The 11,685-nt window shown below is 38.0% G+C and overlaps 1 protein-coding gene across 1 annotated transcript; it reads left to right on the forward strand.

Moving 5' to 3' along the window:
* Positions 1-4,504: 4,504 nt before the first annotated feature.
* On the forward strand, positions 4,505-4,726 carry LOC129644730 (keratin-associated protein 19-3-like). The gene has a single exon (XM_055570219.1). It carries the CDS (start codon positions 4,505-4,507, stop codon positions 4,724-4,726), a length of 222 nt encoding a protein of 73 aa, XP_055426194.1.
* The last annotated feature ends 6,959 nt before the right edge of the window (positions 4,727-11,685 follow it).

The raw sequence follows: 11,685 nt of genomic DNA on the forward strand, positions 1-11,685 counted from the left end.
TTGTTGCTAGTTACTACTAGCAACAATATAATGGCCATCTGAGTTAAATTCGCCCATTCTGGTCCATTTTAGGTCACTGATTTCTAAAATGTCAATGTGTACTCTTGCCATCTCCTCTTGACCACTTCTAATTTACCACAATTTTTAATTATATATTTACATATTATTATTTTCTTTGAAATTACACAAATAAATCATGCCAGATATCATTTTTGAGCATTTTAAAAATTTTGTAAAATCTATTGGATTTTATCTTATGTGATCATAGCTACTTTCACTGGAAATAACATAAATTAGCCCCTATCACATTCAACCTAGTATATACTGAATCATTCATGGGATTCTTAACTTTGTTAGATTATTTGTCATCATTTGACTTCAAAATGACTCATTGAGAAAAATATAATTTTTGCCGATTATTTTCTTTTTCAGAATAAAAATAAAAAATAAAGCTGATAAATGAGAAAACAGGATTTGACAGTAAGATTAATTAGTCCTTTGAGTTAAATATTCCTTTAAAACCTGAAAGTCATTTCAGTCCACAATTCACCTTAAAGAATTATCAAAAGTTTTGCCATATAAAATTTACTTTTTCATTAATTCATCAAATATTTTTGCTTGGAAAACAATAAACAAATCCAATTAGGAAAATGCATTATCAAAAATGTTATAAAAACAATACTCAAAAGATATTCATGGGGGTGTTCCCTGGTTTATTAGGGGTTAGGATTTTGAACTTTTACTGCCATGGCCAGATTCAATCTCTGGTTGTAAAACTGGTAACCCACAAGCCACAGAGCAGGCCAAATATATATAAATATTACACCCTCTTGTACACTGAAGCATCATTTTTACAATAGCCAGATATGGCATCAACCTAAGAGAAAAATGGAAAAAATGAATGGATAAAGAAACTGTGTTTTATATATATAAAGTGAAACATTACACAGTCATAAAAAAAACTTTCTACTTGTAACAACATAAATGGACTTTGAAGGCATTTAGATCAGATCAGATCAGTCGCTCAGTCGTGTCCGACTCCTTGCGACTCCATGAATCCCAGCACGCCAGGCCTCCCTGTCCATCACCAACTCCCGGAGTTCACTCAGACTCACGTCCATCGAGTCAGTGATGCCATCCAGCCATCTCATCCTCTGTCGTCCCCTTCTCCTCCTGCCCCCAATCCCTCCCAGCATCAGAGATTTCCAATGAGTCAACTCTTCACATGAGGTGGTCTAGGTACTGGAGTTTCAGCTTTAGCATCATTCCCTCCAAAGAAATCCCAGGGCTGATCTCCTTCAGAAGGGACTGGTTGGATCTCCTTGCAGTCCAAGGGACTCTCAAGAGTCTTCTCCAACACCACAGTTCAAAAGCATCAATTCTTTGGCTCTCAACCTTCTTCACAGTCCAACTCTCACATCCATACATGACTACAGGAAAAACCATAGCCTTGACTAGACAGACCTTTGTTGGCAAAGCAATGTCTCTGCTTCTGAATATGCTATCTAGGTTGGTCATAACTTTCCTTCCAAGGAGTAAGTGTCTTCTTATTTCATGGCTGCAGTCACCATCTGCAATGATTTTGGAGCCCCCCAAAATAAAGTCTGACACTGTTTCCACTGTTTCCCCATCTATTTCCCATGAAGTGATGGGACCAGATGCCATGATCTTCGTTTTCTGAATGTTGAGCTTTAAGCCAACTTTTTCACTCTCCACTTTTACTTTCACCAAGAGGCTTTTTAGTTCCTCTTCACTTTCTGCCATAAGGGTGGTGTCATCTGCATATCTGAGGTTATTGATATTTCTCCAGGCAATCTTGATTCCAGCTTGTGTTTCTTCCAGGCCAGCGTTTCTCATGATGTACTCTGCATATAAGTTAAATAAACAGGGTTACAATATACAGCCTTGACGTACTCCTTTTCCTTTTTGGAACCAATCTGTTGTTCCATGTCCAGTTCTAACTGTTGCTGCCTGACCTGCATACAAATTTCTCAAGAGGCAGATCAGGTGGTCTGGTATTCCCATCTCTTTCAGAATTTTCCACAGTTTATTGTGATCCACACAGTCAAAGGCTTTGGCATAGTCAATAAAGCAGAAATAGATGTTTTTCTGGAACTCTCTTGCTTTTTCTATGATCCAGCAGATGTTGACAATTTGATCTCTGGTTCCTCTGCCTTTTCTAAAACCAGCCTGAACATCAGGAAGTTCACGGTTCACATATTGCTGAAGCCCGGCTTGGAGAATTTTGAGCATTACTTTACTAGCATGTGAGATGAGTGCAATTGTGCAGTAGTTTGAGCATTCTTTGGCATTGCCTTTCTTTGGGATTGGAATGAAAACTGACCTTTTCCAGTCCTGTGGCCACTGCTGAGTTTTCCAAATTTGCTGGCATATTGAGTGCAGCACTTTCACAGCATCATCTTTCAGGATTTGAAAGAGCTCAACTGGAATTGCATCACCTCCACTAGCTTTGTTCATAGTGATGCTTTCTAAGGCCCACTTGACTTTACATCCCAGGATGTCTGGCTCTAGGTCAGTGATCACACCATCGTGATTATCTGGGTCATGAAGATCTTTTTTGTACAGTTCTTCTGTGTATTCTTGCCATCTCTTCTTAATATCTTCTGATCTGTTAGGTCCATACCATTTCTGTCCTTTATCGAGCTCATCTTTGCATGAAATGTTCCTTTGGTATCTCTGGTTTTCTTGAAGAGATCCCTGTCTTTCCCATTCTGTTGTTTTCCTCTATTTCTTTGCATTGATCGCTGAAGAAAGCTTTCTTATCTCTTCTTGCTATTCTTTGGAACTCTGCATTCAGATGTTTATATCTTTCCTTTTCTCCTTTGCTTTTCGCTTCTCTTCTTTTCACTGCTATTTGTAAGGCCTCCCCAGACAGCCATTTTGCTTTTTTGCATTTCTTTTCTATGGGAATGGTCTTGATCCCTGTCTCCTGTACAATGTCACGAACCTCATTCCATAGTTCATCAGGCACTCTATCTATCAGATCTAGGCCCTTAAATCTATTTCTCACTTCCACTGTATAATCATATTATTTCACTTATGTGTGGAATTAAAAAACAAAAGCAAAAACAAAAATCTGAGCTCATAGATACAGAGAACAGGTTGTTGGTTGGCAGAGGCAAGAGTGAAGGGTGGGTAAAATTGGTGAAAGTGGTCAGAAGTTACAAACTTCAAGTTACAAAACAGATGTCATGGGGATACCATTGTACATTTGAAAGTTATTAAGACAGCAAGTCTTAATAGTTTTAACACAGGAAAAAATTTAACTTCTGTGTGGTGATGAATTTAACTAGACTTATTATGGTGATCTCTTTGCAATGTATGCAAATACTGAATGATTACATTGTACATCTGAAACGACAATAATATGCCATTTATATCTCAATTAAAATGCAAGTGGATAAGAGCAAAAGACCTAGCTGAATGTAGCATGGCTAGGAATGAATGCTGAGTGAGATTTAAAGAGATGGGGAACACATGTATACCTTTGGCAGATTCATTTTGATATTTGGCAAAACTAATACAATTATGTAAAGTTTAAAAATAAAATAAAATTAAAAAAAAAAAAGAATGAGACATGGATCATGATGAAGAGAAGAGAAGAAAGATAGTGACTGTAAAGTATAGAGCCAGGATCATCTGCATTTTTAGACCGTATTTTGGGTATTGTCCATTCTGGAAAAGAGGGATATGATGTGAGGAAATATTTTATAATGGTTTTCAGACTGTGAAAAGTTTTTCACAGTTATGAAAGTTAATTTTTTCCCTTAGAAAAATCCATGCCACTCCTGAGATAAATTTTACTATATTTATAAACCGAAAGGATGCTTTGTATGCCATTTGTAAAAACAAAATAGTTTTCTCATTTGTGTATACATATATATTATATATATTTACATTATATGTACATATTGAATTTTTATATTATATGTATATATTATATACATGCAAATGGGAAATAAATTTGACATTTATTTGAAGAATTTTATAGATTCAAATTTTAAAATTTTGATCATTGTATATAAATCTAGGTGGAATTAATACACAACAATCCAAAGAGTGCTATGAAAATGAGAAATGAGAAAAAAATTTATGAGAAAACACTATCAAATATGAATGATGCAATATGCTTAGTAATGAATTCTATTCAGGAAATTTTTACTTTGTGACTGTGCCAACACAAATTTGTGATTTTTGATGACAAATTTTTTTTATCTAACAAAAAAGAATGTAATGAGTTCAAAGACCTTTTAGGCAGTTACGCAAGCTCAAGCAATTTAATGAGTGTGTGCCTCTCCTTGTGTCAACAAACTGATTAACAATTTACCTCCAGTAAATGCATAATTTCAAATGATACAAGGGAATGACCACATGTTTTACCACGTGTTGTGAGCAGGGTATATAAGCATCCCTCCGCCAGTGCTGACACCCACACTCAGGACCTGGTCTTGATCAGCAAACCGGACTCCCCACCCCTGACACCATGGGCCATTACAGCGACCACTACGGCGGCCTGGGCTACGGCTGCGGAGGCTTTGGCGGCCTGGGCTTTGGCCGTGGCTGTGGATGCGGCAGCTTCCGCTCGCTGGGCTTCAGCTTGGGCTTCAGAGGCTACGGATGTGGCTCTGGTTTCGGAAGCTTTGGGTCTGGCTGCTGTCACCGTCCACTGTTCTTTAGAAGATGTGGTTTCTCCAGCTTCTACTAAACTCGCTCTAGTAACCCAACATCTGCTACCAAGAATGGTTTTGAAACAACGTTATTCAGTTGAAGAATTGAAATTTCCCTAGGCCTATATACACCCAAACTTTAAGAATTTCAGAGAATTTATTATTTATTATTTATATTTATTATTTATTATTTATAAGTATGTCTATTGCATGTTTCCTGGCATTTGTTAGCTTGGGCACTGATGGATGACTGATGTTGGCAACCAATAAATAATCTACTTGGAAATACAAAATATGGATCTTTGGGGTTCATTTAACTGAGTATGTATACATACCTGTGTATAATTTTCTTATTTGTCAATCATAAATACAAGAATTTTCTTCTTTAATATTTTTATAAAAACAGGACGTGTTATATATACCTATTGATAGTTGGTAGTGTTCTGTTTCGGAGAAGGCGATGGCACCCCACTCCAGTACTCTTGCCTGGAAAATCCCATGGATGGAGGAGCCTTGGTAGGCTGCAGTCCATGGGTCGTGAAGAGTCAGACATGACTGAGCAACTTCACTTTCACTTTTCACTTTCATGCATTGGAGAAGGAAATGGCAACCAACTCCAGTGTTCTTGCCTGGAGAATCCCAGGGACAGAGGAGCCTGGTAGGCTGCCATCTATGGGGTCACACAGAGTCGGACACGACTGAAGCAACTTAGCGGCAGCAGCAGCAGTGTTCTGTTTTATTAAACCTGTAGTCAGAGCATACTTGCATTTCACAAATCTTAAAATCCATATTTCTAAATTTTTAGGAAGGATAAGCTCTGTTTTTCTGTGAATCTATTGATTATAAAGTATTATAATATTATCCTATATTCATCATTTTCTGATGTCATCTAGTGTGTTATGTATGTAAGATAAGCCTGAGTAAAATGATCTAAAAGTCATTAAGAAACTGGATAGTAAAGATATGAACTTTGGCCACTCAACTTACTCATCTCACCCTCTTAAATCATCTTAATCATCATTACTGCATTGAAGTATTTGTAATTCAGTAAGAATTCATTGGAAAAAACCCTGATGCTAGGAAAGATGAGGGCAGGAGAAGGTGGCAGCAGAGAACAAGGTGATTGTCTGGCATCACCAGCTCAATGGATATGAGTTTGAGGAAACTGTGGAGATAGAGAAGGACAGGGAATCCTGGCCTACTTCAGTTCATGGGGTCACAAAGAAACGGACATGATTTAGTGACTGAACAAGAACAAAAACAAAAACACTAAATCCACAGAAATATTATCAAGGAGCGAAAAGTTGTTTATCTAGAACTGATCAAAATTTCCATTTGATAAATTTTTAAAAAATTATATAAAGAGGAATGCAAATAAAAATTATTCTTTCAAAAACAATCATTTCATTGCAATATAAGAAATGAGGAATAGGTAAAATTCCAGATTTTCTAAATTGTTTTTCTAAAACTTAATGTTATCTTCAAGTAATGATATAAACCAAAGAGTATTTGGTATAAATTGGGCAAATATATTTTTAAAAAGGGCTTTCTGGGTGGCTCTGTGCTACTGAATTACTTGCCAAGGCACAAGACCTGGGTTAGATGCTAGGGTCAGGAAGATCCCCTTGAGGTGTGCAACTCACTATAATATTCTTATTGGGAAAATGCCTTGGAGAGCTATGCCTGGTCAGTTATGGTCCATGGGGTCACAAAGATGTCAGAGATGACTGAAGCGACCAAGTCTGCACGCATGCAATCAGGTAATAGTTCCTAGTATATGGACAAGCCCTGCTGTTGCTGTTTAGTCCCTCAGTCATGTCTGACACTTTCTGACCCCATGGACTGCATAACATCAGGCTTCCCTGTCCTTCACCCTTTCCTGGAGCTTGCTCAAACTCATGTCCATTGAGTTGGTGATGCCATTCAATCATCTCATCCTCTGTCAAACACTTCTCTTCCTTCCCTCAATCTTTCCCAGCATCAGGGTCTTTTCTAAGGAATCAGTTCTTTGCATCACATGGCCACAGTATTGGAACTTCAGCTTCAACATCAGTCATTTCAATGATTATTCAGGACTGATTTCATTTAGGTTTGATTGCCTTGCAGTCCAAGGGAATCTTAAGAGTCTTCTCCACTACCAGAGTACAAAAGCATCAGTTCTTCAGCTCTCAGCCTTCTTTATGGTACAACTCACGCATCCATACATGACTGCTGGAAAAACCGTAACTTTGACTATATGGACTCTGTCGGGAAAGTAATGTCGCTGATTTTTAATATGCTGTCTAGGTTGGTTTAATATGCTGTCTAACTTTTCTTCCAAGGAGCAGATGTCTTTTAATTTCATGGCTGCAGTCACCATCTTCAGTGATTTTGGAGCCCAAGAAAATATAGACTCACTCTTTCCATTATTTTCCAATCTATTTGTCATGAAGTGATGGGACCAGATGCCATGGTTTTAGTTTCATAAATGTTGAGTTTTAAGTCAGCTTTTTCACTATCCTCTTTCACTTTCATCAAAAGGCTCTTTAGTTCCTCTTTGTTTTCTGCCATAAAGCTGGTGTCATCTGCATATCTGAGGTTATTGATATTTCTCCCAGCAATCTTGATTCCAGCTTGTGCTTCATCCAGCCCAGCATTTCACATGATGTACTCTGTATAAAAGCTAAATTAGCAGGGTGACAATATACAGCATTGATATACTCCTTTCCCAATTTTGAACCAGTCCATGGTTCCAAGTGCAGTTTTAACTGTTGCTTCTTGCCCTGCATACAAGCTTCTCAGGAGGTAGGTAGGGTGGTTTGATATTCTCATCTCAATAAAACTTTTGCACAGTTTGTTGTGATACAGTTGGATGGCATCACCGACTCAATGGACATGAGTTTGTGTAAACTCCTATGGGAATTGGTGATGGACAGGAAGGACTGGGCATGCTGCAGCCAACGGGGTCACAAAGAGTTTGACACAACTGAATGATTGAACTGAACTGACCGACACAGTCAAAGGTTTTAGCACAGTAAATGAAGCAGATGTAGATATTTTTCTGGAATGCTCTTGCTTTTTCGATGATTCAATGATTCTTAGCAATTTGATTTCTGGTTCCTCTGTAATTTCTGAATCCAGCTTGAACATCTGGAAGTTCTTGGTTAATGTATTGTTGAAGTCTGGCTTGGAGAATTTTGAGCATTAATTTGCTAGGATGTGAGATAAGTGCATTTGTGCAGTAGTTTGAACATTTCTTTGGCATTTTCTTTCTTTGGGACTGGAATAAAAACTGACCTTTTCCTGTCCTGGGGCCATTGCTGAGTTTTCCAAATTTGCTGGCCATCTCTGGGTCGCACAGAGTCAGACATGACTAAAGTGACTTAGCAGCAGCAGCAGCAGCTGGCATATTGAGTACAGCACTTTAACAGCATCATCTTTTAGGTTATGAAACTGAGTTTTTTCCCTTGGAAAGTTCCTTGCCACTTCTGAGAGCAATTTTACTATAGTTATAAACAAAAAGGATGCTTTGTATGCCATATGCCAAATCAAAATAGTTTTCTTGTGTGTGTATGCATATATATTATATATGTATGCTCTATGTACACATAATATTTGTATATTAATGTATATATTATGGATATGCAAATAGGAAATAAATTTGACATTGATTTGAAGAATTTTATAGATTTAAATTTAAAAATTTTGATCATTGTACTTAAATCTAGGTGGAATTAATACACAGCAATCCAAACAATGCTATAAAAATGAGAAATGAGAAATTATTTTATGAGAAAACTCTGTCAAATATGAATGATGCAATATGCTTAGTAACGAAGAATTCTATTCAGGAAATTTTTACTTTGTGACTTTGATGACACAAATTTGTGACTTTGACAACAATTTTTTTTTCTCTAATTAAAAAAGAATGCAATGAGTTCAAGGACCTTTTAGTCAGGCAGTTATGCAAGCTCAAACATTTTAATGAGTGCGTGCCTCTCCTTGTGTCAACAAACTGATTAACAATTTGCCTCCAGTAAATGCATGATTTCAAATGATACAAGGGAATGACCACATGTTTTCCCACGTGTTCTGACCAGGGTATAAAAGCATCCCTCCGCAGGAGCTGACATCCACACTCAGGACCTGGTCTTGAACAGCAAACCGGACTCCCCACCCCTGACGCCATGTGCCATTACAGCGACCACTACGGCGGCCTGGGCTACGGCTGCGGAGGCTTTGGCGGCCTGGGCTTTGGCCGTGGCTGTGGATGCGGCAGCTTCCGCACGCTGGGCTTTGGCTCTGGCTTCAGAGGCTACGGATGTGGCTCTGGTTTTGGAAGCTTTGGGTCTGGCTACTGTCACCGTCCACTGTTCTTTAGAAGATGTGGTTTCTCCAGCTTCTACTAAACTCGCTCTAGTAACCCAACATCTGCTACCAAGAATGGTTTTGAAACAACGTTATTCAGTTGAAGAATTGAAATTTCCCTAGGCCTATATACACCCAAACTTTAAGAATTTCAGAGAATTTATTATTTATTTATTAGTTATAAGCATGTCTATTTCATGTTTCCTGGCATTTGTTAGCTTGGGCACTGATGGATGACTGATGTTGATGACCAATAAATTAATTAATTGGAAATGCAAAATATGGATCTTTGGGGTTCATTTAATTCAGTATGTATACATACCTGTATGTAATTTTTCCATTTGTCGATTATAAATACAAGAATTTTCTCCTTAAATATTTTTATAAAAACAGATCTTGTTAGATATACCTGTGGGTAGTGTTCCATTTTATTAAAACTGTGGTCAGAGCACACTTCCATTTCACAAATCTTAAAATCCATATTTCTAAATTTTTAGGAAAAATAAGCTCTGTTTTTCTGTGAATCTATTAAATATAATGGGTGTTATAATGTTGTCCTGTATTCATCATCATCCTTTTCTTTCATCTAGTTTAAGCATGTAAGAGAAGACTGAGTAAAATGATTTAAAAGTCATTAAGTAATTGGAGAGGAAAAATATGAACTTTGTCCAGTCAACTCATCATTTCACCCTCATATCACCTGCATCATCATTACTACACTAAAATATTTGTAATTTAGTAAGAACTCGTTGGAGAAAAAAAGATGAAGGCAGGAGGAGAAGGTGGCAGCAGAGAACACGGTGATTGGCATCTCCAGCTCACTGGATATGAGTTTGAGGCAACTGTGGAGATAGAGAAGGACAGGGAATCCTGGCCTACTTCAGTTCATGGGGTCACAAAGAAATGGACATGATTTAGTGGCTGAACAAGAACAAAAGCAAAAACAATAAATGCACAGAAATATTATTAAGGAGCAAAAATATCATTTATCTAGAACTGGTCAAAATTTCCATTTGATAAGTTTTTTTAAAAATTATGTAAAGAGGAGTGTAAATAAAAAATTATTCTTTCAAAAACAATCATTTCATTGCAATACAAGAAATGAGGAATAGGTAAAATACCAGATTTTCTAAATTGTTTTCCTAAAACTTAATGTTATCTTCAAGTAATGATATAAACCAAAGAGTATTTGGTATAAATCGGGCAAATATATTTTTAAATAGGGCTTTCTGGGTAGCTATGTGGTAATGAATTACTTGCCAAGGCACAAGACGTGGGTTAGATGCTTGGATCAGGAAGATCCCCTCAGTTCAGTTCAGTTCAGTTGCTCAGTAGTGTCTGACTTTCTGCAACCCCATGAATCGCAGCATGCCAGGCCTCCCTGTCCATTACAAACTCCCGGAGTTCACTGAGACTCACGTCCATTGAGTCAGTGATGCCATCCAGCCATCTCATCCTCTGTCGTCCCCTTCTCCTCCTGCCCCTAGTCGCTCCCAGCATCAGACTCTTTTCCAATGAGTCAACTCTTTGCATGAGATGGCCAAAGTACTGGAGTTTCAGCATTAGTATCATTCCTTCCAAAGAAATCCCAGGACTGATCTCCTTCAGAATGGACTGGTTGGATCTCCTTGCAGTCCAAGGGACTCTCAAGAGTCTTCTCCAACACCACAGTTCAAAAGCATCAATTCTTCGGCTCTCAGCCTTCTTCACAGTCCAACTCTCACATCCATACATGACCACAGGAAAAACCATAGCCTTGACTAGATGGACCTTTGTTGGCAAAGTAATGTCTCTGCTTTTCAATATGCTATCTAGGTTGGTCATAACTTTGTTCCAAGGAGTAAGTGTCTTTTAATTTCATGGCTGCAGTCACCATCTGCAATGATTTTGGAGCCCCCAAAAATATAGTCAGCCACTGTTTCCACTGTTTCCCCATCTATTTCCCATGAAGTGATGGGACCAGATGCCATGATCTTCGTTTTCTGAATGTTGAGCTTTAAGCCAACTTTTTCACTCTCCTCTTTCAGTTTCATCAAGAGGCTTTTGAGTTCCTCTTCACTTTCTGCCATAAGGGTGGTGTCATCTGCATATCTGAGGTTATTGATATTTCTCCCGGCAATCTTGATTCCAGCTTGTGCTTCTTCCAGCCCAGCATTTCTCATGATGTACTCTGCATATAAGTTAAATAAGCAGGGTGAAAATATACAGCCTTAACCCTTTTCCTTTTTGGAACCAATCTGTTGTTCCATGTCCAGTTCTAACTATTGCTTCCTGACCTGCATACAAATTTCTCAAGAGGCAGATCAGGTCGTCTGGTATTCCCATCTCTTGAAGAATTTCTACAGTTCACTGTGATCCACATAGTGAAAGGCTTTGGCATAGTCAATAAAGCAGAAATAGATGTTTTTCTGGAACTCTCTTGCTTTTTTGATGATCCAGTGGATGTTGGCAATTTGATCTCTGGTTCCTCTGCCTTTTCTAAAACCAGCTTGAACATCAGGAAGTTCACGGTTCACATATTGCTGAAGCCTGGCTTGGAGAATTTTGAGCATTACTTTACTAGCATGTGAGATGAATGCAATTGTGCAGTAGTTTGAGCATCTTGGGCATTGCCTTTCTTTGGGATTGGAATGAAAACTAGAGGTGGGCA

Source organism: Bubalus kerabau, chromosome 2 (assembly GCF_029407905.1).
Source record: "Bubalus kerabau isolate K-KA32 ecotype Philippines breed swamp buffalo chromosome 2, PCC_UOA_SB_1v2, whole genome shotgun sequence".
NCBI lineage: Eukaryota > Metazoa > Chordata > Mammalia > Artiodactyla > Bovidae > Bubalus > Bubalus kerabau.

Coding starts and splice junctions, on each gene's coding strand:
- LOC129644730 (XM_055570219.1), top strand. CDS start 4,505: ATGGGCCATTACAGCGACCACTACGGCGGCCTGGGCTACGGCTGCGGA.